Source organism: Oncorhynchus nerka, linkage group LG17 (assembly GCF_034236695.1).
Source record: "Oncorhynchus nerka isolate Pitt River linkage group LG17, Oner_Uvic_2.0, whole genome shotgun sequence".
Lineage (NCBI taxonomy): Eukaryota > Metazoa > Chordata > Actinopteri > Salmoniformes > Salmonidae > Oncorhynchus > Oncorhynchus nerka.
The window spans coordinates 42,346,580-42,368,653 of record NC_088412.1 but is presented as its reverse complement, the minus strand read 5'-3'; the positions used below and the strand labels follow the sequence as shown (position 1 = coordinate 42,368,653).

General features: G+C 41.2%; 1 protein-coding gene across 3 annotated transcripts; it reads left to right on the top strand.

Moving 5' to 3' along the window:
* Positions 1-22: 22 nt before the first annotated feature.
* On the top strand, positions 23-21,109 carry zranb2 (zinc finger, RAN-binding domain containing 2). 3 transcript variants are annotated; one of them, XM_029686724.2, is made up of 10 exons: positions 23-156; positions 13,995-14,047; positions 14,371-14,479; positions 14,594-14,676; positions 14,786-14,862; positions 15,000-15,158; positions 15,531-15,685; positions 17,752-17,832; positions 19,596-19,739; positions 19,956-21,109. In XM_029686724.2, exons 1-10 carry the CDS (start codon positions 89-91, stop codon positions 20,011-20,013), a joined length of 987 nt encoding a protein of 328 aa, XP_029542584.2. In that variant the 5' UTR covers positions 23-88; the 3' UTR covers positions 20,014-21,109. The 3 variants fall into 3 exon arrangements, with proteins under 3 accessions (XP_029542584.2, XP_029542580.2, XP_029542583.2); XM_029686723.2 differs by having other exon boundaries at positions 24-156; positions 15,525-15,685; XM_029686720.2 differs by having other exon boundaries at positions 15,525-15,685; positions 19,596-21,109.
* Positions 21,110-22,074: the final 965 nt, after the last annotated feature.

Below are 22,074 nucleotides of genomic sequence, written 5' to 3'. Positions count from 1 at the left end.
AAACGTTTGTTTGTGGACCGCCATGATAGCATAGAAGAAGAAGAAGGTTCTTTCTTTCAGGCGTCGTGAGGCCAGCTAGCGATTAGCAATGGATACAAAAATATCTGGGAAGAGTTTTCGCGTGAGCGATGGAGACTGGATTTGCCCTGATAAGAAGTAAGATAACGAACAAGCTACATTTTGAGCAGACATGTTGTTGAAGCATTCAAATAAAATGTTAGGCTTGCTGTGTCTAGCTTTCACCACATGTTAGCGAAACGTGAATTAGCTAGCTAACGTTACAAAGGACAAGGCCCAAAACGATTTGATATTGTAGCTACCTTGATACTAAAATCTAAAATTACTAACGGTAGTTATAGCTAGCAACAATTTATATTTGCTAACGTATCTTGTTAGCTGTATTGTTAACCAGAACTCACTAGCTAGCCAGCTAACGTTACGTGTGTGCAGCCAGTGCATATAAAATCGTTTGCGAGCCTAACTCTCCTTGATGTGTGGTGCAGCTTGTTGGGCAACTAACCCCGATGTTCAATGAAATAAGGATGGCTTGCTAGCACACATTAGCGACACTTCCTAGTGTTGGCTAGTTAGTTAACTAACGTTAGTTATGTCAACACTGGTTTAATTTTAGCCAGTGTGCCAATGATAAGGGGGGGTTTAACGTTAGATGGTGGCTCGCTATTGTTGGTCAATTATTTGTCCACTCGACACAATTTACAGTTATACTTCAGTCATTTAGCAGACGCTTTTATCCAGAGTGACTTACAGTACCGAGTGCATACATTTTCATACTGGTTCCCCGTGAGAATCGAACTCACAACCCTGGCGTTGCAAGTGACATTCTCTACTAAGTGGCCCACACTGTACGACAGGGGTGTCAAAGTCAAATGGACGGAGGGCCAAATAAAAAAATCAGCTACAAGACGAGGGCCGGACTGTTCGAATGTTCATTGAAAATTTTTTAAATGACGCATATAGTCTAGTGAACCTAATTGAACCTACTGAAAACCTAACAAATATATTACAATATGATCAGATAAATAAAGCAATATTTTCTTATGGCTCTGTCAGTAATCTTTAATTTTCAACAGACACAAAAGACAAATTTCCTTTATATAAATATCCCCATAACATGAACATTAAATGAAAGAAACCGGTATTCAAGGCACCATCAGTAGACTATATTTTCTATTTTAGCAAAAGTGGGCTAAATTTACTTCAAAGAAAAACAATAATAGCAATTTTCTATCATCCACTCAACTGAAATATTTTTAAAATATAATTGGATTGAAATACAAAAAAATAAAGTGCAAAAATCTATTAATCAAAAACAACACTTTGTTTAAGGAGAAGTAACATGCAGTGAAAACAAATATTAAATTTTAACTTTTAAACTTGAACTGAGTAAAAACTCTAAATATGTGATTGCACAGTAATGTTCACTTGTTTGAGGTTGAGGGTGATACTTGGTGGTGTCCCATCTTTTCCACAAGTTCATCAATGTTCGGGTAAGGCTCTGAGCTGAAGAAATCCTCAGAATTGAGTGGAGGTGTTCAGCAGTAAGTCGACTTCTGTGTGATGTTTTGTTCAGGTTCATCAAAGAAAACAGTTGTTCACACAGGTATGTGCTGCCAAACATAGACAACGTTTGAGCAGCCTGGATGCGCAGCTGGGGCATTGTGCCGGGAGGAAACGGGCGAACTCCGCAGCACCCACTGCCGCATATTTTGCCCTCAGTGCATCATTGCATTGGAGGTCAATCAACTCCATTTGGAGGTTTGGTGGTGAGCTTTCCACGTCAACAGCAAATGGGTTACCGAGCAGTTCCAACCTGCTTTTTTGTGCTTCAAAGTCAGCAAATCGGCGTCGAAAGTCAGCGGCAAGCATACCTATTTTATCAGCCAACTGTGTGCTCGGGAACGCACTGGTAGAGAGCTTTCTTTCATGGTCTGGCAGCTGGGAAAGTGGCTCAAATTTTCTTTCCGCATCTGCGTCTCCCACAGAGTCAGTTTGGTTTTAAATGCCTTCACTGTACTGTACATATCAGAGATGACACGATCCCGACCCTGCAGCTGCAAGTTTATTGCATTCAGATGACTCGTAATGTCACACAGAAAAGCCATTTCACACAGAAACATTTCGTCCGGAGTTGTGTTGTGTCTTTCCCTTTGCTGTCCAAGAACAGACAAATCTCCTCACGAAGCTCGAAACATCTTTGAAGCACCTTTCCCTGGCTTAGCCATCGCACCTCTGTGTGATAAGGCAAATCACCATGCTCCGTTTCTAACTCCGTCAGAAATGCCTTGAACTGGCGGTGATTCAAACCTTTGGCTCTGATAAAGTTAACTGTGCGTGATGATGCTCATTACATGCTCCATTTTCAAGGCTTTACCGCACAACGCTTCCTGGTGTATGATACAATGATAAGCTGTCAGCTCACCTGTCGCGTTTTCCTCTTGCATCTTTTCCCGTATCTTCGCCACCAGTCCGCTCCTGTGTCCACACATCGCAGGTGCTCCGTCGGTTGTCAAACCCACAAGTTTTTCCCAAGGCAGCTCCATCTCATTTACACATCTTGACACCTCTTCATACAAATCATGCCCCGTAGTTGTGCCATGCATAGGACGTAAAGCCAAAAACTCCTCTGTCACGCTTAGGTTGGAGTCCACTCCGCGGATGAAAATTGACAACTGGGCAATGTCAGAAATGTCGGTGCTCTCATCCACAGCCAAGGAATATGCAATAAAATCTTTTCCCTTTTTCACAAGCTGCTCTTTTAGATTGATGGACAACTGGTCTACTCTCTCGGCAATGGTGTTTCTGCTCAGACTCACATTTAAAAAGAGTTGCCTTTTTCTGGGCAAACTTCGTCACAAACTTTAATCATGCAGTTTTTGATGAAATCCCCCTCCGTAAATGGCCGGGCTGATTTAGCGATCTCTTCTGCCAAAATAAAACTGGCCTTGACAGCAGCCTGGCCTTGTGATTTGGCTTTTTTGAACAGAGCCTGTCGAGATTTGAGGCCCGTTTTAATTCCTCTGCCTTTTGTAGCCTTTGTTCCATGTCCATATTCTTGTTTTTGTCCGCGTGTTTCGTTTCATAATGTCGTCTCAGATTATACTCTTTCAGTCACACTTTCTCCACACAGAAGACACACAGGTTTTCCAGCTACCTTGAACATATACTCCGACTCCCACCTTGTTTGAAACCCCGGTTCTCAGTATCCACCTTCCGTTTTGCCATTTTTGATGGGTATCTGAAAGTTAATTTACTGTGATGCTGACGACTGATGTGCCAATAAATATTGAAATGAAGCAGCCTACTGCTCGGTGCGTCACCTTTGCATTGTGGGAAATGTAGTATTGGTGCGTGTAAAAGATCTGCGGGCTGCCGGCTTGCTGCGGGCCGGTTCTAATAATAAATCAAGATCATCCCAGGGGCCGTAAAAAACCTTCTTGCGGGCCGGATGTGGCCCGCGGGCCTTGACTCTGACATATGTGCTGTACGATAACAATTTCTCTAACACTAATTCAAGTGATACAAGTTAGCTAGGTAACCAATTCGTATTGAAATTTTAAAAATCCTAGGCCCCGGGGCTTTCCTCTTCCCAGCACACAATTTTCTGGACTAACTGCTGCTGGCAACAATTTAATTACGATTTTTAGCTGACGTTTACTGACACTGGACATATTCAATGGGTGTTGAGTGTAAGTAAATGAGTTATTCTGCGTTCTGGCACACTTGGATGCGAGTGCTCTGAAATAGGAGTAGATGGCCAAACTGAATTTATGAACGCACCCAAAAGGGTTACATGCATAGTGGAGTCTTTTGTTAGCTAGCTAAACAATGAACCATAATCCCTAACCCTAACTCATGTTACTACCCTGCATGAATCTGCAGGTCGCTAACCAACCAGGTTAAATGTTAGCTAGCTAACATTAGGCTATAACTAGCCAAGCAAATGGCTCTGAGATACGAATAATAAGATCATAGATGTAATATTAGCTAGTGAGACAGCCAGCTAATGTTAACTAGCTAACGGTACACTTGAAATGAAACCATTTTTTGTCCGTTAGAAATGTGAAATATCTGAATGTAGACTCTTACCCGTATACATCATGGATGGACGCATCTCCTGTCGGATTCCGTGGTTGCCCTTAGTTTCAGGACGTAATCCGGGGGGGATCGTGTGACCCTTGAACGAGATGGCCGCATGAACTAAGAGCTCCGCAAAAGTAGTTTCCAATTCCTAATCTTACCTCCACTCCAAGTTCAAACTCATTTAGCTTTAGTAAGAAAAAGTCATGGCGGCTACAAAAGGCGACACTACAGTTGACATTTTTACCCGGACTCGAGTATTAGCGACGGAAAAAGCCTCCAAGAAGAAGCTAGCCTCAGAAAAAACTAGCGCCATTAGCCAGGAGCAAGAGAACCCGCTCCCCCACGAGGCACAACGAATGCCAACCTCGCACTCTGTCGAAGACATCCTTTCTGAGTTGAGATCCCAACGTACAGAACTAAACACTAAATTAGATGCCATTAACTCTCAGCTCAGTGCGATAGGGGGCAAGGTGACAATCCTGGAAAACGCTTTGCCTGACATCAACAACAAGAACCATAAACGCGGGGCGCCTGGACGAGGCAGAGGGGCGAATCCTATCCATGGAAAACTTATTGACAGATGCCATGGAAACATTAGCATATGCTAAAAAGAAAATTGAGCATCTGGAAGAGAAAACAGAGGACCTGGAAAACAGGGGGTGAAGGAATAATTGTGTTCTATTCAATCTGGGCGAAAAAGAAGGAAACATGCCACTGATCCGCTACCTGCAAGACAAACTTCCCGAGTGGCTCCACCTGTCCACCGACAGGCCCATCGAACTCGAGAGAGCTCACCGAGCACTGAGGCCCCCACCAGCAGACAGACAACCACCGCGCCCAATCACCATACGTTTCCTGAGATTCACCGACAAGGAACGAGTCCTACAGGCGGCGAAAAACAACCTCCATCACAGTGGGAAACGCCTTACTCTCTTTACGCCAGGACCTCAGCTGGAATATGCCGAAAGCGCCGATAATTTGACGAAGTGAAGAAATACTCCATTGACCGAGGCATCTTCAGGGGATTCAAATACCCAAACGAGCTCAGGATTCTAAAGCCTTGCGACACTTCAAAACTCCCGAAGAGGCAAAACGTTTTTTGAAAGACAATCCTGGCCAATGAGAAACAGACCAATGACTAAATGCGATTAATGCCATTACTAAAGGAGGTAAGACGACATATAGCCGATATCCAGAGACCCACCCCCTAAATGTCATTATAGCCGTTCAATTTATATTTATTTTCCTTTAACTGAGAGGGATGGGCTGTATAGCCTAACCTAGGCCTACTAATGTTTCAGCCTACTTTTATTTCCCTGTTTTTGTTGTTGCTATTATTCCTTGGGGTTCCCTATGTCCCTTGGGGGAGGTATATGTAGGCTGGGCTATTGATTTTATTTTTCTCCCCTCTTTTACTGTGGTCTGGACGAGGGCAACTGTGTTATTTACTCAATGCGGGGTGGAGAGGATGAGGCATTTCTTTGGTGGGGAGAGGGAGACGTTGTGCGTTGCTAACTGTTCCCGGTTTTTGTTTTATTCGGAACACAGAATTGAGACTGAGCGGGGGGGTAATAGATCCAACGGGATGTGTCGAGTTGTTTGGGAACTCGGCTGGGGTGTTCAGAGATTATTATTTTATGTACACCATTTATTTTCCTTTTATGTGAACGCAGCTGTAATTACTATCCACTTTTACCCAACGATGACTTGCACTAAAGTTCGATTACTGCTCGATGACGATGACTAGTACCTTAAATCTATTGACAGGGAACTGCCATGGTCTAGGGTATGCAATAAAACGAAAAAAGATACTATGTGCTCTAAAGAAGGAAAAAGCAGACCTCGCGCTATTACAAGAGACACACCTCTGTGATGCTGAACATGCCAAACTCCGCAGAGCTTGGGTGGGACAGGTGTATTTCTCATCTTTCAAATCAAACAGTAGAGGCACAGCCATACTTATCCATAAAAATGTTCCATTCATAATTGACAAAAACATATCTGATCCGGAGGGGAGATTTATTTTGATAACTGGGTCACTATATGGTCAACCAATTACTATATTAAACATATACTCCTGGCTTCATGTCAAAAATTATAACCCTGTTCAATGAGCATTGTTTCTCCTTTGGTGTGGTGGCCAGAGATTTTAATTGTACCCTTAACCCAACCCTAGACAAATCATCTCAAGTCCCCACCACAAATCCTAGATCTGCAAAGATGTTGAACTCTCTTACTAAAGAGATGGGACTGATAGATATCTGGAGAGAGACTAATAGCTCATCTATGGACTATACATACTACTCTAATGTCCATAACACCTACTCCTGTATAGATTACATTTTTATCCCAAAGAGTTTCAGAAATTCAGCCACTTGTACAATCGGACCCATAGCACTTTCAGATCACGCCTTTGTCCACCTCCGCTTTGACCTCTGCAAAAACATCCCGAGGTCAAAGAGCTGGAAATTCAACACCTCCATGCTATCAAATGATGTGTTCCATACATTGGTAACTACATGGATAGACAACTACACACAAGACAATAAAGATTCTCCTGTTTCTCCGGCCACAATGTGGGACGCTGCTAAAGCCACACTAAGAGGTCATCTAATTGCATATGCTTCCTCTAAGAAAAAAGCAATGGAAGCACACAGGCTAGATCTTGAGAGGGAGCTGGAATGCTGTGAAAAAATACATAAACAATTCCTAGACAGCACCTCCTGGAGTCATCTTAAAGCAGCCAAAGCCAAACTGAATTTGGACTACACTCGGGAGATAAAAAAAAAAAAAAAGTTTCTTTACTAAACAGAAATACCATGAGTATAGCAATAGGCCCAGTAGATTGCTTGCTTACCAATTAAAAAAGGAGCAGTCAGAGCGTACAATCATGGCTATCCGAACAGCAGAGGATGAGGTCACATATGACCCAAAAAAGATCAATTGAACTTTTCATGATTTTTACTGCAAACTATATACCTCTGAGAGAAAACACACGGAGGCAGAACCTCCACTCTTTCCTAGAGGGAATCTCGCTACCTAAACTATCAGAGACCGACCAAGAAGATCTCAACTCCCCCTTCACTCCTGAGGAGATCCTGGAGGCAATTACCTCCATGCCACCTAATAAGTCCCCAGGCCCAGATGGATTCCCCAAAGAGTTCTACAAAGCTTTTTGGCCCCAGCTCAGCCCCATCTTCATGCCAATGCTGGAGGATTTTTGCAAAAACGGAGTTCTCCCAGACTCAATGCACACAGCTCGCATTAGTGTTGCTAAAAAAGGACAAGGACCCCCTATCCTGCTCGTCCTTCCGGCCCATAAGCTTGTTGGATTTCGATTATAAAATAATTACCAAATTGCTCGCCAAAAGACTAAACACTCTTCTTCCCAAAATAATAAAAGCGGACCAAACTGGATTTATTAGAGACAGATACTCTTCTGATAATATTCGCCATCTTTTGATATTATTGATCAAGTAAACGCACAGAAGACCCCTGTCCTCGCCTATAGTAGGCAACCCAGACTTGCCAAAAGCCCTGAGGGATGCCAACTTTAATCTTTGGCATACTCTAGGAATCAGGACCTTTTCAGACCTATTTCATCAGAAAACCACCACTGAAATCCTTTCAAGAGCTCTGCAGTGAATTCGATGTGCCAAGATTCCATTTTTTTTTAAAAATATCTTCAAATTAGACATGTCATTTCCTCATTTACCTCCAAGAGGAGGTTTAGAACTCAGTTGAATGAAGTTGAAACCCTTCTTGTCACAGCACAATTAAAGGCCAAATATCTTACATCTATAGACTCCTTTCTGAGATAAGGAAGCTCCTCCTTTACTCCCTTGAAAATAATCTGGGAAAAGGACCTTGGTCTGACTATCAGTGATGAGTTATGGGCGGAGGTTTGCGACAGGGTATACTGCTCCTCTACCAGTGTAAAAATGAAAGAATCTTATTACAAATTTTTGCGCAATTTTTATTATACTCCTTTGAGACTCCATAGAATGAAAATAGATATGTCTCCTAACTGTAAAAGATGTACCTCTGAAAGTGGAACCTATATGCATGTATTTTGGAGCTGTAGAGAGATTTCCAGATTCTGGCAATCTGTACATACTGCTGCACAGAAAATACTAGAGGTACAGTTTGATATGACCCCATGTATCTATCTTCTTAATGTCCAGCAGGACTTTGTTCTTGATCCTGACAGAGAAAATTTGCTTATGACTATTACATATTTTGCTAAGAAATGTATTCTTCTATTGTGGGCCTCTAATACCCTTCCTACATTTAAAATGTGGATTGACCAGATTGTTGACTTTCCTCTTGAAAAGCTCACTTATGACCTCCACAAGAGACAGCCCAAGTTTGATAGACTCCGGTCTCCACTATTCAACTATATTTCAAACTGGACAGAGTGAACGGGGTGACTAGGGAAATGCGCAGATACATGTTGTGTAAGGTACTGTAAAACCTAAAAACAAATTATTGGCCCGTCGTCTCAGCGAATGCTTGAAATAGCTGATAAGAACCTTGATAGTGCTGCTGCAAGTGGTATGTTTGTTTTGTTGTGTGTGTTTTTATTTTAACTTAGTTTTTGAATACGCGTGTGTGTGTGTGTGTGTGTATATCTATCTATGTATGTACGTATGTATGTATATGTGTATATGTATGTAGGTATATATATATATATATATATATATATATATATATATATATGCACCAAGGAAAACAAATGGATTAAGAAAAATAAATGCTTTTATTTGACTTTATCATTCATTTTAATTGTATTTTTACTTTTTCAAATGTATTATTTTTTGACCTTTTCTTTTTTTTAAAAGCCTGTCACATCTGTGAATGTGGAATGTGTTTTGTTGGTTGATTGAAAAACAAGAACTTAATAAAACTTTAAATTGAAAAAAAAAGATGTAATCCGGAGATGGAGAAAACACCTATCATACTCGAATTCCACTGTTTTCAAAACTTGGTCCTCCAGAAAGTGGAGAGCAACACTTATGCAGTTTTACTACACTATTTTTTAAAATGCCGCACTAGACAGGATTACTTTGACATACTGACCAGCTCAAATAGAGGCGTGCTATATGGCCGAGATGAGTTTGGATCGGTCTGCATGTCCAGCCCACTCATTATCTCAGCCAATCATGGCTAGTGGGAACATTGCTGCCTTTTTCTGTGGCTAAACAAACTAGGCTTGTAATTTAACAATTGTATTCGTATTTACAGATGACATACAAGTTTGTTATTAAGGCACATGAAATTTCACATGTTTGAGAAGGCATTTCTGCAAAAAAAAAATGCTTTTTGATAATTTTACGTTCCTGCGTAAAAAATGTGTTTTTGTTTTTTGGGCATAGGGCTTGGGCTCAACACCCACATAACCGGTGACATTTATTTATTATGCAGTGGATTATTTTTATTAATCAGTTATCTAATCAAGGCGGGCCCCCCCCCACTTACCCACGTGTGGGCCCCCTACCTCCATCTCCTCCCCATATGACAAATAGCAGAGTGGCAGCAGCTGTCTACACTCTTTGAGACAGGCTCCTGAATCCTCCTGTGGTTGGTGGTTGCTATGTATATGTGTGTGTATATAGATTTATAGATATACATGTGTGTGTATATATCACACACAGTGCATTCAGAAAGTATTCAGACCCCTTCACATTTGTGACTCATTTCAGGAAACTAGGATTATGTCGAGGGTCGCTACTTCACATGAGAGCAGTTTGAACCCAAAATGTGTTTGTTTTTTTGGCAGAAATGCTTTCTAGAACATGTGAACTTTCATTTGCCTTAAAACCTCTTATGGATTGGGGAGACGCTAGCGTCTCAACTGGCCAATAGCTGGGGGAAATGCAGAGCGCCAGATTCAAATAAAATTCAAACTTTAATTAAATCACACATGTAAGATACTCAATTAAAGCTACACTCGTTGTGAATCCAGCCAACATGTCAAATTTTAAAAATGCTTTTCGGCGAAAGCATAAGAAGCTATTATCTGATGGCCTGCACCATCTGCACTAGCAGTAAACAAAGGAGCTAGCATAGCAGGCGCTACACAACGCTGAAATCAAATTTAAAACATGCATTACCTTTGAGCTTCTTTTGTTGGCACTCATTTGTCCCATAAACATCACAAGTGGTCCTTTTTGTTCGATTAATTCCGTCCATATATATCGAAAATGTCCATTTATAAAGCGCGTTTGATCCAGATAAAAACGGCTTACAAAAACGCAACGTCACTACAAAATATTTCAAAAGTTGCCTATAAACTTTCCCAAAATATTTCAAACTACTTTTGTAATACAACATTAGGTCTTTTTAAATGTTAATAATCGATCAAATTGTAGACGGGGCAATCTGTATTCAATACATAAAAGGAAGGAAACCAGCACTGCTTTTCACGTCTTGCGTAACTCACAAAAGTGTTCCGAGTTGGCCTACTTCTTCATAGCACAAAGGAATATCAACCATATTCCAAAGACTGGCGACATCCAGTGGAAGCGGTAGGAACTGAAAATAGGTTCCTATTAAATATCCAAGGGCAAAGACAATATAGGGAACAGAGAGGGAGAAAAAAATAATTCTGAACAGTTAGTCCTCTGGGTTTTGCCTGCTACATAAGTTCTGTTATACTCACAGACATGATTCAAACAGTTTTAGAAACTTCAGAGTTTTCTATCCAAATATACATGAATAATATGCATATCTTATATTCTTGGCATGAGTAGCAGGAAGTTGAAATTGGGCAAGCTATTTATCCAAAAGTGAAAATTCTGCCCCCTAGCTTTAAGAGGTTAAAGGCACAGTCAACTTAGTGTATGTAAACTCTGACCCACTGGAATTGTGATAGTGAAATCTGTCTAAACAATTGGTGGAAAAATTACGTGTCATGCACAAAGTAGATGTCCTAACCGACTTGCCAAAACTATAGTTTGTTAACAAGAACTTTGTGGAGTGGTTGAAAAACAAGTTTTAATGACTACAACCTCAGTGCATGTTAACTTCGGACTTCAACTGTATATAGGGCATCAGCCTGTAATGTGCTAGTGATGTCTATTTAATTCTGATGGCCTTGAGCTTGAAGCTGTTTTCAGTCTCTCGGTCCCAGCTTTGATGCACCTATACTGACCTTACAGGTGACAACCTGATGAAGCTGGTTGAGAATTCCAAGAGTGTGCAATGCTTTTATCAAGGCGACGGTTGGCTACTTTGAAGATTCTCAAATTTAACAACTATCTAGATTTGTTGAACCCTTTTTTGTTGTTGTGGGGTTTTACTACATGATTCCATATGTGTTATTTCAGTTTTGATGTCTAGTAGTAAAGATAAAAACCCTTGAATGAGGTGTCCAAATTTGACTGGTACTGGGGTGTGTTCAAAAGTTTGGGGTCACTTAGAAATGTCCTTGTTTTTGAAAGAAAAGCAATTGTTTTTAGTCTATTAAAATACAATCAAATTGATCAGAAATAGATGTTATGTTATTCATGTTGTAAATGACTATTGTAGCTGGAAACGACTGATAACAAAAAAAAAATGGAATATCTACATAGGCTTACAGAGGCCCATTATCAGCAACCATCACTCCTGTGTTCCAATGGCACGTTGTTAGCTAATCCAAATGTATCCTTTTAAAAGGCTAATTGATCATTATAAAATTATTTTGCAATTATGTTAGCACAGCTGAACTTAGGCTAATTAAAGAAGCAATAAAACTGGCTGCCTTTAGACTAGTTGAGTATCTGGATCATCAGCATTTGTGGGTTTGATTACAGGCTCAAAATGGCCAGAAATGAAGACCTTTCTTCTGAAACTCATCAGTCTATTCTTGTTCTGAGAAATATAGGCTATTCCATGCGAGAAATTGCCAAGAAACTGAAGATCTCGTACAACACTGTGTCCCTTCACAGAACAGCGCAAACTGGCTCTAACCAGAATAGAATGGGAGGACAAGTACATTGGTGTCTAGTTTGAGAAACGGATGCCGCACAAGTCCTCAACTGGCAGCTTCATTAAATAGTACCCGCAAAACACCAGTCTGAACGTCAACACTGAAGAGGCGACTCCGGGATGCTGGCTTGTCATTAGGCAGCCACTTTAATAATGGGAATTGGGGTTTGCCACTTTATGATCAAATAGCTTTTTTTAAATTAAAGCTTTGGATACAGTATCTAACTTTAACTATGCCACTTTGTTTACTTTGTCTACATACTCATCCATTGTATATACTGAATCACAGGAGTAAATGTGTTAAGACTGATAATGAAGGCCTCTGCATTAACATCTGCTAACCATGTGTATGTGACAAATAAAATTTGATTTGTAGATGTTCCATTAAAAGTCTGCTGTTTCCAGCTACAATAGTTATTAACAATATCTACACTTTCTAATCAATTAGATGGTATTTTAATGGACAAAATTGTGCTTCTTTCAAAAACAAGGACATTTTTTAAGTGATCCCCAAACGTTTGAACGTTTTTTCCCCTTCCTCCTCACTGGCTTCAGACCCAGTAAACCCCTGCATTATATGGCCATGGCCTCAAGGAGTGTTGATTGACATTCTGTGTTTCAAAATGCAGAAGTATCGATCCATTTACATTTAAGTCATTTAGCAGACGCTCTTATCCAGAGCGACTTACAAATTGGTGCATTCACCTTATGACATCCAGTGGAACAGCCACTTTACAATAGTGCATCTAAATCTTTTAAGGGGGGTGAGAGGGATTACTTTATCCTATCCTAGGTATTCCTTAAAGAGGTGGGGTTTCAGGTGTCTCCGGAAGGTGGTGATTGACTCCGCTGTCCTGGCGTCGTGAGGAGTTTGTTTCACCATTGGGGGCCAGAGCAGCGAACAGTTTTGACTGGGCTGAGCGGGAACTGTACTTCCTCAGTGGTAGGGAGGCGAGCAGGCCAGAGGTGGATGAACGCAGTGCCCTTGTTTGGGTGTAGGGCCTGATCAGAGCCTGGAGGTACTGAGGTGCCGTTCCCCTCACAGCTCCGTAGGCAAGCACCATGGTCTTGTAGCGGATGCGAGCTTCAACTGGAAGCCAGTGGAGAGAGCGGAGGAGCGGGGTGACGTGAGAGAACTTGGGAAGGTTGAACACCAGACGGGCTGCGGCGTTCTGGATGAGTTGTAGGGGTTTAATGGCACAGGCAGGGAGCCCAGCCAACAGCGAGTTGCAGTAATCCAGATGGGAGATGACAAGTGCCTGGATTAGGACCTGCGCCGCTTCCTGTGTGAGGCAGGGTCGTACTCTGCGGATGTTGTAGAGCATGAACCTACAGGAACGGGCCACCGCCTTGATGTTAGTTGAGAACGACAGGGTGTTGTCCAGGATCACGCCAAGGTTCTTGGCGCTCTGGGAGGAGGACACAATGGAGTTGTCAACCGTGATGGCGAGATCATGGAACGGGCAGTCCTTCCCCGGGAGGAAGAGCAGCTCCGTCTTGCCGAGGTTCAGCTTGAGGTGGTGATCCGTCATCCACACTGATATGTCTGCCAGACATGCAGAGATGCGATTCGCCACCTGGTCATCAGAAGGGGGAAAGGAGAAGATTAATTGTGTGTCGTCTGCATAGCAATGATAGGAGAGACCATGTGAGGTTATGACAGAGCCAAGTGACTTGGTGTATAGCGAGAATAGGAGAGGGCCTAGAACAGAGCCCTGGGGGACACCAGTGGTGAGAGCACGTGGTGAGGAGATCCAAAATCAAAAATAAATGGCTTCACTGTCCTGTCTCTGTACAGTAAAATAATTGTTGTTTTGTGCTTTATGTAGGGTGTCCAAAAACGCAGGAACATTTTACCCATTGTTCAAAAGAGTTGTTTTTGATTGGACATGTGCTCATTTTGACACATTATTTTCCTCTAGGTGTGGAAATGTGAACTTTGCAAGAAGAACAAGCTGTAATAGATGTGGCAGTGGTAAGTTATGTCTCTATATGACCCAGTACTACACTTACTACCCTGTCATGACTCTTTACACTTGTCAAGATGAATCGCTCCACAAATGTACAATCGTTTGGTTGGAGGAATAGAGAGATTCATTGTGATGAGACTTACAGTTGTAAATGCTGTTCTCTTGATGTCAGTCAGCCTGTAAAGAAATCTGTGAATCCATCAGAAAAGTAACCACTGACAATTCATGTTAGGCGGTATCAAGGAATAACAATGACCAGGATTTGTTTCACTCACTTCGGAGTCAAAGGTTTATCACACCAATGTGAATCCCTATCTATCCAAAATAGAAAAGACAACGGAGGCAAAGATGATGAAAGCAGGAGGGACAGAGATTGGCAAGACCCTGGCTGAGAAGAGTCGGGGCCTCTTTAGTGCAAACGATTGGCAGTGTAAAACGTAAGTGATTAGCTAACTCTTCATTAAACTTTGACTCGTGCATGGTGGATCTTGACACGGGTTATGCTTTGACTGTCTGATAAGCACATGATTGTATTCCTTTTTAATATATAGCTGCGGCAATGTGAACTGGGCCAGGAGGTCTGAGTGCAACATGTGTAACACACCTAAATATGCCAAGCTCGAGGAGAGAACAGGTACATTACACAACACTGCCCTAGAAGTTTTCTGTCATGTTTTGAAATGCATTGCCTCCTTGGATATTCCTAGTTAATTCTTAATTCCATTGCCCTTTCCTGTTATCAGGATATGGTGGAGGATTCAATGAGAGGGAGAATGTGGAGTACATTGACCGAGAGGAATCTGATGGAGAATACGACGAGGTGAATCTCTTTTAAGAAGCCACACTATGGGCTTATAACTGTCAAGTAATACTGGTTTATGATTTGGTATACTTTAGACAACAATGTATGTTGCCATTCCGTTTACACTAATACTTTTGGATTTCAATATCTGCCAGTTTGGGAGAAAAAAAAAAAAGTACCGTGGGAAACCTGGTAGCAGGTCTTCCTCGAAGGAGAGTGAAAAGAAGGCGGAACCAGTGAAACCAGAGGATGAGGAGGAGGAGGAGGAGGATGACGACGAAGAGGAAGGAGACCTTTCAAAATACAAACTAGATGTGAGGACATGGTCCCTGAGATGGGGAAATAAAATGCAACCTGTGCTCCGCATTAACTGAACAAGTTTGGGGGCAATATGGCTCTTTTCCATAGCTTAACATTCTTGTCCAATATCAGTATGCAGCACAATGTGGAGAACCCACATTGCATCAGAAAGCTCGCCACACGAGTTGTTAATAGGCCATATTGCAGTAAAATATTGTGCAACGTTAAACGAAAATTAGCTTCTTATTGGTCACTTTCAGAGAGGACCTCAGTTACAAACAGGGATGGAAGTGTCCATAACCTTAAAGTTAAAAAATATAATTTGTACCTAGTTAGCACCACACCGCTATATTTTGAAACCGTGATCTCTGGTTCCCCAGGATGAGGATGACGATGACGACGATGATGCGGACTTGTCAAAGTACGATCTGGATGCCAGTGGTGATGAGGGGGAGAAGGACAAGCCAGTCGCAATAAAGGATAGCACCCCAGGGTCTTCCCAATCCTCCTCGGGCTCCTCCAGCTCTCGGTCCAGGTCCAGGTAAAAGGGTACAGGTCAAGGGTAACTCCAGGCAAAATGTCAGTATCAGCTCAATATTCCTTATAACTTATTGATCCTCATGAATTATGTACTTTTGTGCTACTTTTTTTCTCCTGTTTTGTCTTTTAAGTGATTCAGTATGTGTGTGGGTTTATCCCCTAATCGTAATGTGAAAAAGGGTACTTGTGCTTATTTGTACACTGAACAAAAATCTAAACGCAACCATTTCTAAGATTTTATTGAGTTACAGTTCATATAAGGAAATGTCCATTTAAATAATTTCATTAGTTCCAAATCTATGGATTTCACATGACTGGGAATACAGATACCTTTTAATTTAAATAAAAAAAATAGATTGGGCGTTGATCAGAAAACGAGTCAGCATCTAGTGTGACCACCATTTGCCTCATGCAGTGCGATACATCTCCCTCGCATAGAGTTGATCAGGTTGTTGATTGTGGAATGTTGTCTCACTTCTCTTCAATGGCTGTGCCAAGTTGCTGGATATTGGCGGGAACTGGGACACGCTGTTGATCCAGAACATGCCAAACATGCTCAATGGGCCACATGTCTAGTGAGTATGCAGGCCATGGAAGAACTGGGACGTTTCCAGGAGTTGTATACAGATCCTTGCGACATGGGGCCGTGCATTATCATGCTGAAACATGAGTTGATGGCGGAGGATGAATGGCACAATGGGCTTCATGATCTCGTCACGGTATCTCTGTGCATTCAAATTGTCATTGATAAAATGCAATTGTTTGTTGTCCATATCTTATGTCTGCCCATACATGACCCCACCGCCACCATGGGGCATTCTGTTAATGACATTGAAATCAGCAAACTGCTCAACCTACACCACGCCATACACACTGCCATCTGCCCGGTACAGTTGAAACTGGGATTAATCAGAGAAGAACACACTTCTCAAATGCATAGCCATCAAATGAGCATTTGCCCACTGAAGTTGGTTATGACGCCAAACTGCAGTCGGGTCAAGACCCTGGTGAGGACGACAAGATGTAATTCGGAGTTCGTTTCTGACAGTTTGTGCAGAAATTCTTCGTTGTGCAAACTCTTTCTTCAGCCATTGGCTGACTCGTCTCAGACAATTCCGCAGGTGAAGCCGGATGTGGAGGTCCTGGGCTGGCCTGGTTATACGTGGTCTGCGGTTGAGGCCGGTTGAACGTACTCCCAAATTCTCTAAAATGGTAGAGAAATTAACAAATTAATTTGGCAACAGCTCTGGTGGAAATTCCTGCGGTCAGCAATTGCACGCTCCCTCAACTTCTGTGGCATGACACAACTGCACATTTTTTACCTTTTAGTGTCCCCAGCACAAGGTGCACCTGTGTATGATCATGCTGTTTTAATCAGTCTTGATAGTCCATCCACCTGACAAGTGTGGCATGTCTTGACAAAGGAGAAATGGTCACTAACAGGGATGTTAAAAATAAAAAAAAATGTGTAAGCAAAATTTGAAACTTTTTGTGTATATGGAACATTTCTGGAATATTTTTTAGCTCATGAAACATGGGACCAACACTACATGTTGCGTTTATATTTTTATTAAGTATCTGTTTTTTGTAATTTGTTTCAACTAATGTTTTCAGATATGTTATTGATTTCTGTATTGCGGTCAATTGGTTACAGAGTGAAGGTTACTGCCATGACTTAAAAGTTAATACAACAATGTAAGATGGCGTATGACATCAAAAGGCAGGGGGGGACTGGGCATATTCACTAGTGTGCATCTTTTCATGCTTTAGAATGGTTGGTTAATGCTTGCCAGTTTAATACTTGGTTTATTGTTGATTGACCTTTTTATTTTAGCTTGAATTAGATACTTAAAAAAAAAAAGAATCCCTTGTATAGTCCAGTTTTAGATAAGTTGATTTGTCACAAATGGTCCAAAGTAGCCAGTGATCATTGGTTTATGTGCAACATTTATCCCTTTTGCCATTGACTGACTGTTAGTGTAACTTGTTTGTTATCATCCACGTGCATGCCCCTTGTTTTTCACTCTTTAGAAAATATTGTTACATTTCTTGTTTTCTATTTTTCAGATCCCAATCTAGAAGCTCATCCAGTTCCAGATCTCGCTCCAGTTCCCAAGAGCGAGGCCGGTCTCGCAGGTCCAACTCCAGGTGAATGAGGTGACATGCACTCCCCTTAGGAGAGAGTGTATGTGACTGGGCAGAATGTTCCAGAAACCATGTTGCCCTATTTAAAGTGTAGAAGAGGCTGTGCATTGATAACCTCAAATCCTACAGTTTCTCCATATACGGTTCCTTCCTTGGATGTCCCCAATTTAATTATGGAAAGTGTCACAACATAATGACAAGTTTGTCCCTGTTTCTTAACAACTATTTCTATGTCCGTTGGTCTTTTTCATATCCATTTTAAGGCTGCGTCCCCAGTGTTTCACTTCCTGTGCATTCGGAAAGTATTCAGACCCCTTGACTTTTTCCACATTTTGTTACGTAATAGCCTTATTCTAAAAAGGATTAAATTGTTGTTTTTTTCCCTCATCAGTCTACACTCAATACCCCATAATGACAGAGCAAAAATAGGTTGTTATTAAATGGACTAAAAATAAACTATTACATTTACATAAGTATTCAGACCCTTTACTAAGTACTTTGTTGAAGCACCTTTGGCAGCGATTACAGCCTAGAGTCTTCTTGGGTATGACGCTACAAGTTTGGCACACCTGTATTTGGGGAGGTTCTCCCTTCTCTGCAGATCCTCTCAAGCTCTGTCGGGGTGGATGGGGAGCGTCGATGCACAGCTATTTTCAGGTTTCTCCAGAGATGTTCAATCAGCTTCAAGTCCGGGCTCTGGCTGGGCCATTCAAGGACATTGAGAATTGTCCCGAAACCATTCCTGTGTTGTCTTGGCTGTGTGCTTAGGGTTGTTGTCCTGTTGGAAGCTGAACCTTCCAACACGCCCTGATTGCTCTGGTGCAGGGTTTCATCAAGGATGTCTTTTTTATTTAAATTTGTATATACACATTTAACCTTTAACTAGGCAAGTCAGTTAAGAACAAATTCTTATTTACAATGACGGCCTACACCGCCCTATGGGACTCCAAATCACGGCCGGCTGTGTTACAGCCTGGATTCAAACCAGGGTGTCTGTAGTGATTCCTCTAGCACTGAGATGCAGTGCCTTAGACCGCTGCGTCACTCGGGAGCCCTGTACTTTGCTATGTTCATATTTCCCTCAATCCTGACTAGTCTCCCAGTCCCTGCTGCTGAAAAACATCCCCACAGCATGATGTTGCCACCATCATGCTTCACCGTCTTGGGGGTTCAAAACGTCTTCCGTTTTAAGATGGAGGCCACTGTGTTCTTGGGGCCCTTCAATGCTGCAGAATTTTTTTTTTGCTACCCTTCCCCAGATCTTTTTTTTGCTACCCTTCCCACAATCCTGTCTCGGAACTCTATGGGCAATTCCTTCAACATCATGGTTTACTTTTTGCTCTGACATATCCTGTCAACTCTGGGACCTTATATAGACAGGTGTGTGCCTTTCCAAATCATGTCCAACCAATTGAATTTACCACAGGTGGACTCCAGTCAAGTTGTAGAAAAGTCTCAAGGATGATCAATGGAAACAGGATGCACCTGAGCTCAATTTCGAGTCTCATAGCAAAAAGTCTGAATATTTATGTAAATAAGGTATTTCTGTTTTTATAAATTTGCAAACATTTTTTTTTAAACGTTCGCTTTGTCGTTGTGGGTTATTGTGTATAGATTGATGGAAATGTGTTTCTTCAATTTTAGATTAAGGCTGTAACGTAACAAAATGTGGATAAAGTTAAGGGGTCTGAATAGTTTCCGTATGCACTGTACCTGGTTTGTTATTGTTTTTGCCTCACTGATTACTTGATTTATCTCTACAAAAGCTCCAGGTCTGGAAAGGCCTCTTCTCCCAAGAAGAGGACTCGCTCGCCCTCCTCCCCACCAGAGAGAGAAAAGAAGCGTAGTCGCTCCAGGTCCTCATCTGGAGAAAGGAAAAAAAGGCGCTCTAGATCACGATCGTCCGAAAGGTTTGGGTTTCTGTGGAATACCGCAAATGGTGTACTGAATATTAGCCTTGCCATCTACTACCCTTTTCACTACGAGAGTCAAGATTTTGATGTGACTTACTACAGTACCTTATCTTAATGCTGTAATATCAGGTGCATGTGTTGAATTTAAGCCTTAGTTAGAGGGTCGTGCCTGTCCACCCTTACTCACCTCTCTGGTATTTTGTTTCGTTTCAGGCGCCGTGGCCAGTCCTCTGGATCTTCCCATTCTGGCTCAAGTTCAAAACAGAAATAAGTTTAAAGCCGCTCGTAAAACGGGAAAAAGGAATCTTAATGCCAGTGAATGATGTTTAAAAAAAAAAAACTAAAAAAAAGAAACAGGACAGATCCGTTCATTATGCTGTTCATTTTACCAGAGCTTTGCAGTACACAACAAATATTTTCCTTAAAAAAAGAAAATAGTGACATGTCTCTTTTTACCATTCATTACATGCTGCCTTTTTAGAGCTCACTAAGCTCCCTGTCTGTATCAAGTGTAACTTTAGGTGTTCAATAGGCTTATGGTGTCTGGTCCTTTTTGTTGTTGTTGAAACAGAATAATATTGTGAAGAGGCAACATCCAATTTTAATCCAAACTGCACAATATCATGGCAGGAAACATTTTAATCCAGTCATTGTTAGGTTTTGAGAAATGAAAATAGCATAGAATGAACTTTCATTTTTTTACCAAGGATGTTTTACAGATGTTGGTCTTAACCCCTGATTTTCAGTGATTCGGGAACATTCTTGTGTGTGTGTGAAATTGTATAAGTGAGGCAAAAATGACCAACTCGGGTCTGTAAAACCATCTTGAAATATCTATTGTGTTCACCAATAAGCTTGCTAAACTAATTTGATGTCCTGTTAAGTCTTTTCTATGTTTTGAGGTAAAGTGAAGGTAAGTATTTTTCTTTACTTTCTGATATTTCTTGTTTTAAATAAGTGCAAGGTATTCCAATGGTGTTTTAGGTTTAGGAAATAACCCTAAAATGATTTGGTACTGACAGTTGTTAGGCCACCAATGACAGTTGAGGTAATACTAAGTATATGTCTTACAGTAATTCATGTTTAGAGCCTATAAAATCACTACTCAACTTTGGTAAGTGTGTATGTGAAACTCAACAGGATTTCATGAAATTACTTTTTCTATTGTGAAAGCTAAAATCGTTTTGCTTTGTTTCTCTGCTCTGTTGTATACTCAAACAGTTCATGATTACTGTGCAGTAAGGATTAATTTAAAAACATATATTTTTTTCTCTTCAAAATGACAGTATCAATAGAATGTGTTAAGATCTCGATCTCTAAAAATAAACTGAAATGTAAGCAGCATGAATAAAATCCCGTCAATCATTGCTGTGCTATTTTTAAATGCAAAACTCAAGGTGTGAATGTCAGAAGACCATTTTTAAATGACAGTGGCGTGCCCGATCTAGGCCTGTGTAAACTTAATACATTTCCCACCGTATCTCTGGTTGTCGCAATAATCACCTACCACAGGTGACTGAGCGTTCTGTGATCCATGATGAAAGTATGCAAATTATTGGCGCTTTCATGACAACCGGGAACTCGGGAAAAAAACAGTTCAAATCACGATCGGTGATCTTCAGGTCGGAAAGTCAGCGCTCTGGAAAGATGCCCGAGATTCCGATTTGAGAATCCGAGTTGGATGACTTCAAAAGTCTGATTTCCCAGTTTTGAACCCCACTGTCCAGGAATTTCAAATGCCACCCTCTTACTGACCTTGAGGGCACTACTATAATCAAAGCACATAATGTTACGGATGAATCCTATTTTATTGACGTTCAGTCTTGTCTTTAAGTGGCACTTAAAATACTAGCAGACTAAATTATGGAGCCCACTGTTAATTTTCAGACCAGATCATATCGTCCAGGAGGCTATGTAGAAACGCACTACAGGGTTAGGAATCTGGGTTTACAGGAAACGTTGAATATGGCGATTCTACTTTAAATCCAGGAAGCAGCCTTCACCAGCGTTTCATGAATTATATCAAAATAGATTCGGTACTTACCGAAGAGTTTTGCTTACCAACTATTGTCATTACGGCTGGGAGGTACTTCAAAAAAATGTCTTAATAAAAAGTTACATGCAACTGAAAAAATGCCTTGTCTGGAAAGAATATTGTTTTTGACCAAGTACGTATGCGCCAAATCCATCTATTCCTCACCTACTATATTAAGAATTGAATTAAAATACAGTTTATCTAGAAATATACAACCACTGTAAAAACGTACTCTCTATTGTCTATTTAATCTACTTGCATGAAATATTGCATTACGTGTAGCATGGATGAAACAAC

Coding starts and splice junctions, on each gene's coding strand:
- zranb2 (XM_029686720.2), top strand. CDS start 89: ATGGATACAAAAATATCTGGGAAGAGTTTTCGCGTGAGCGATGGAGAC. Junction 14,677..14,785: donor CAAGCTCGAGGAGAGAACAG/GTACATTACACA, acceptor TCCTGTTATCAG/GATATGGTGGAGGATTCAAT. Junction 15,686..17,751: donor AGCTCTCGGTCCAGGTCCAG/GTAAAAGGGTAC, acceptor TCTATTTTTCAG/ATCCCAATCTAGAAGCTCAT.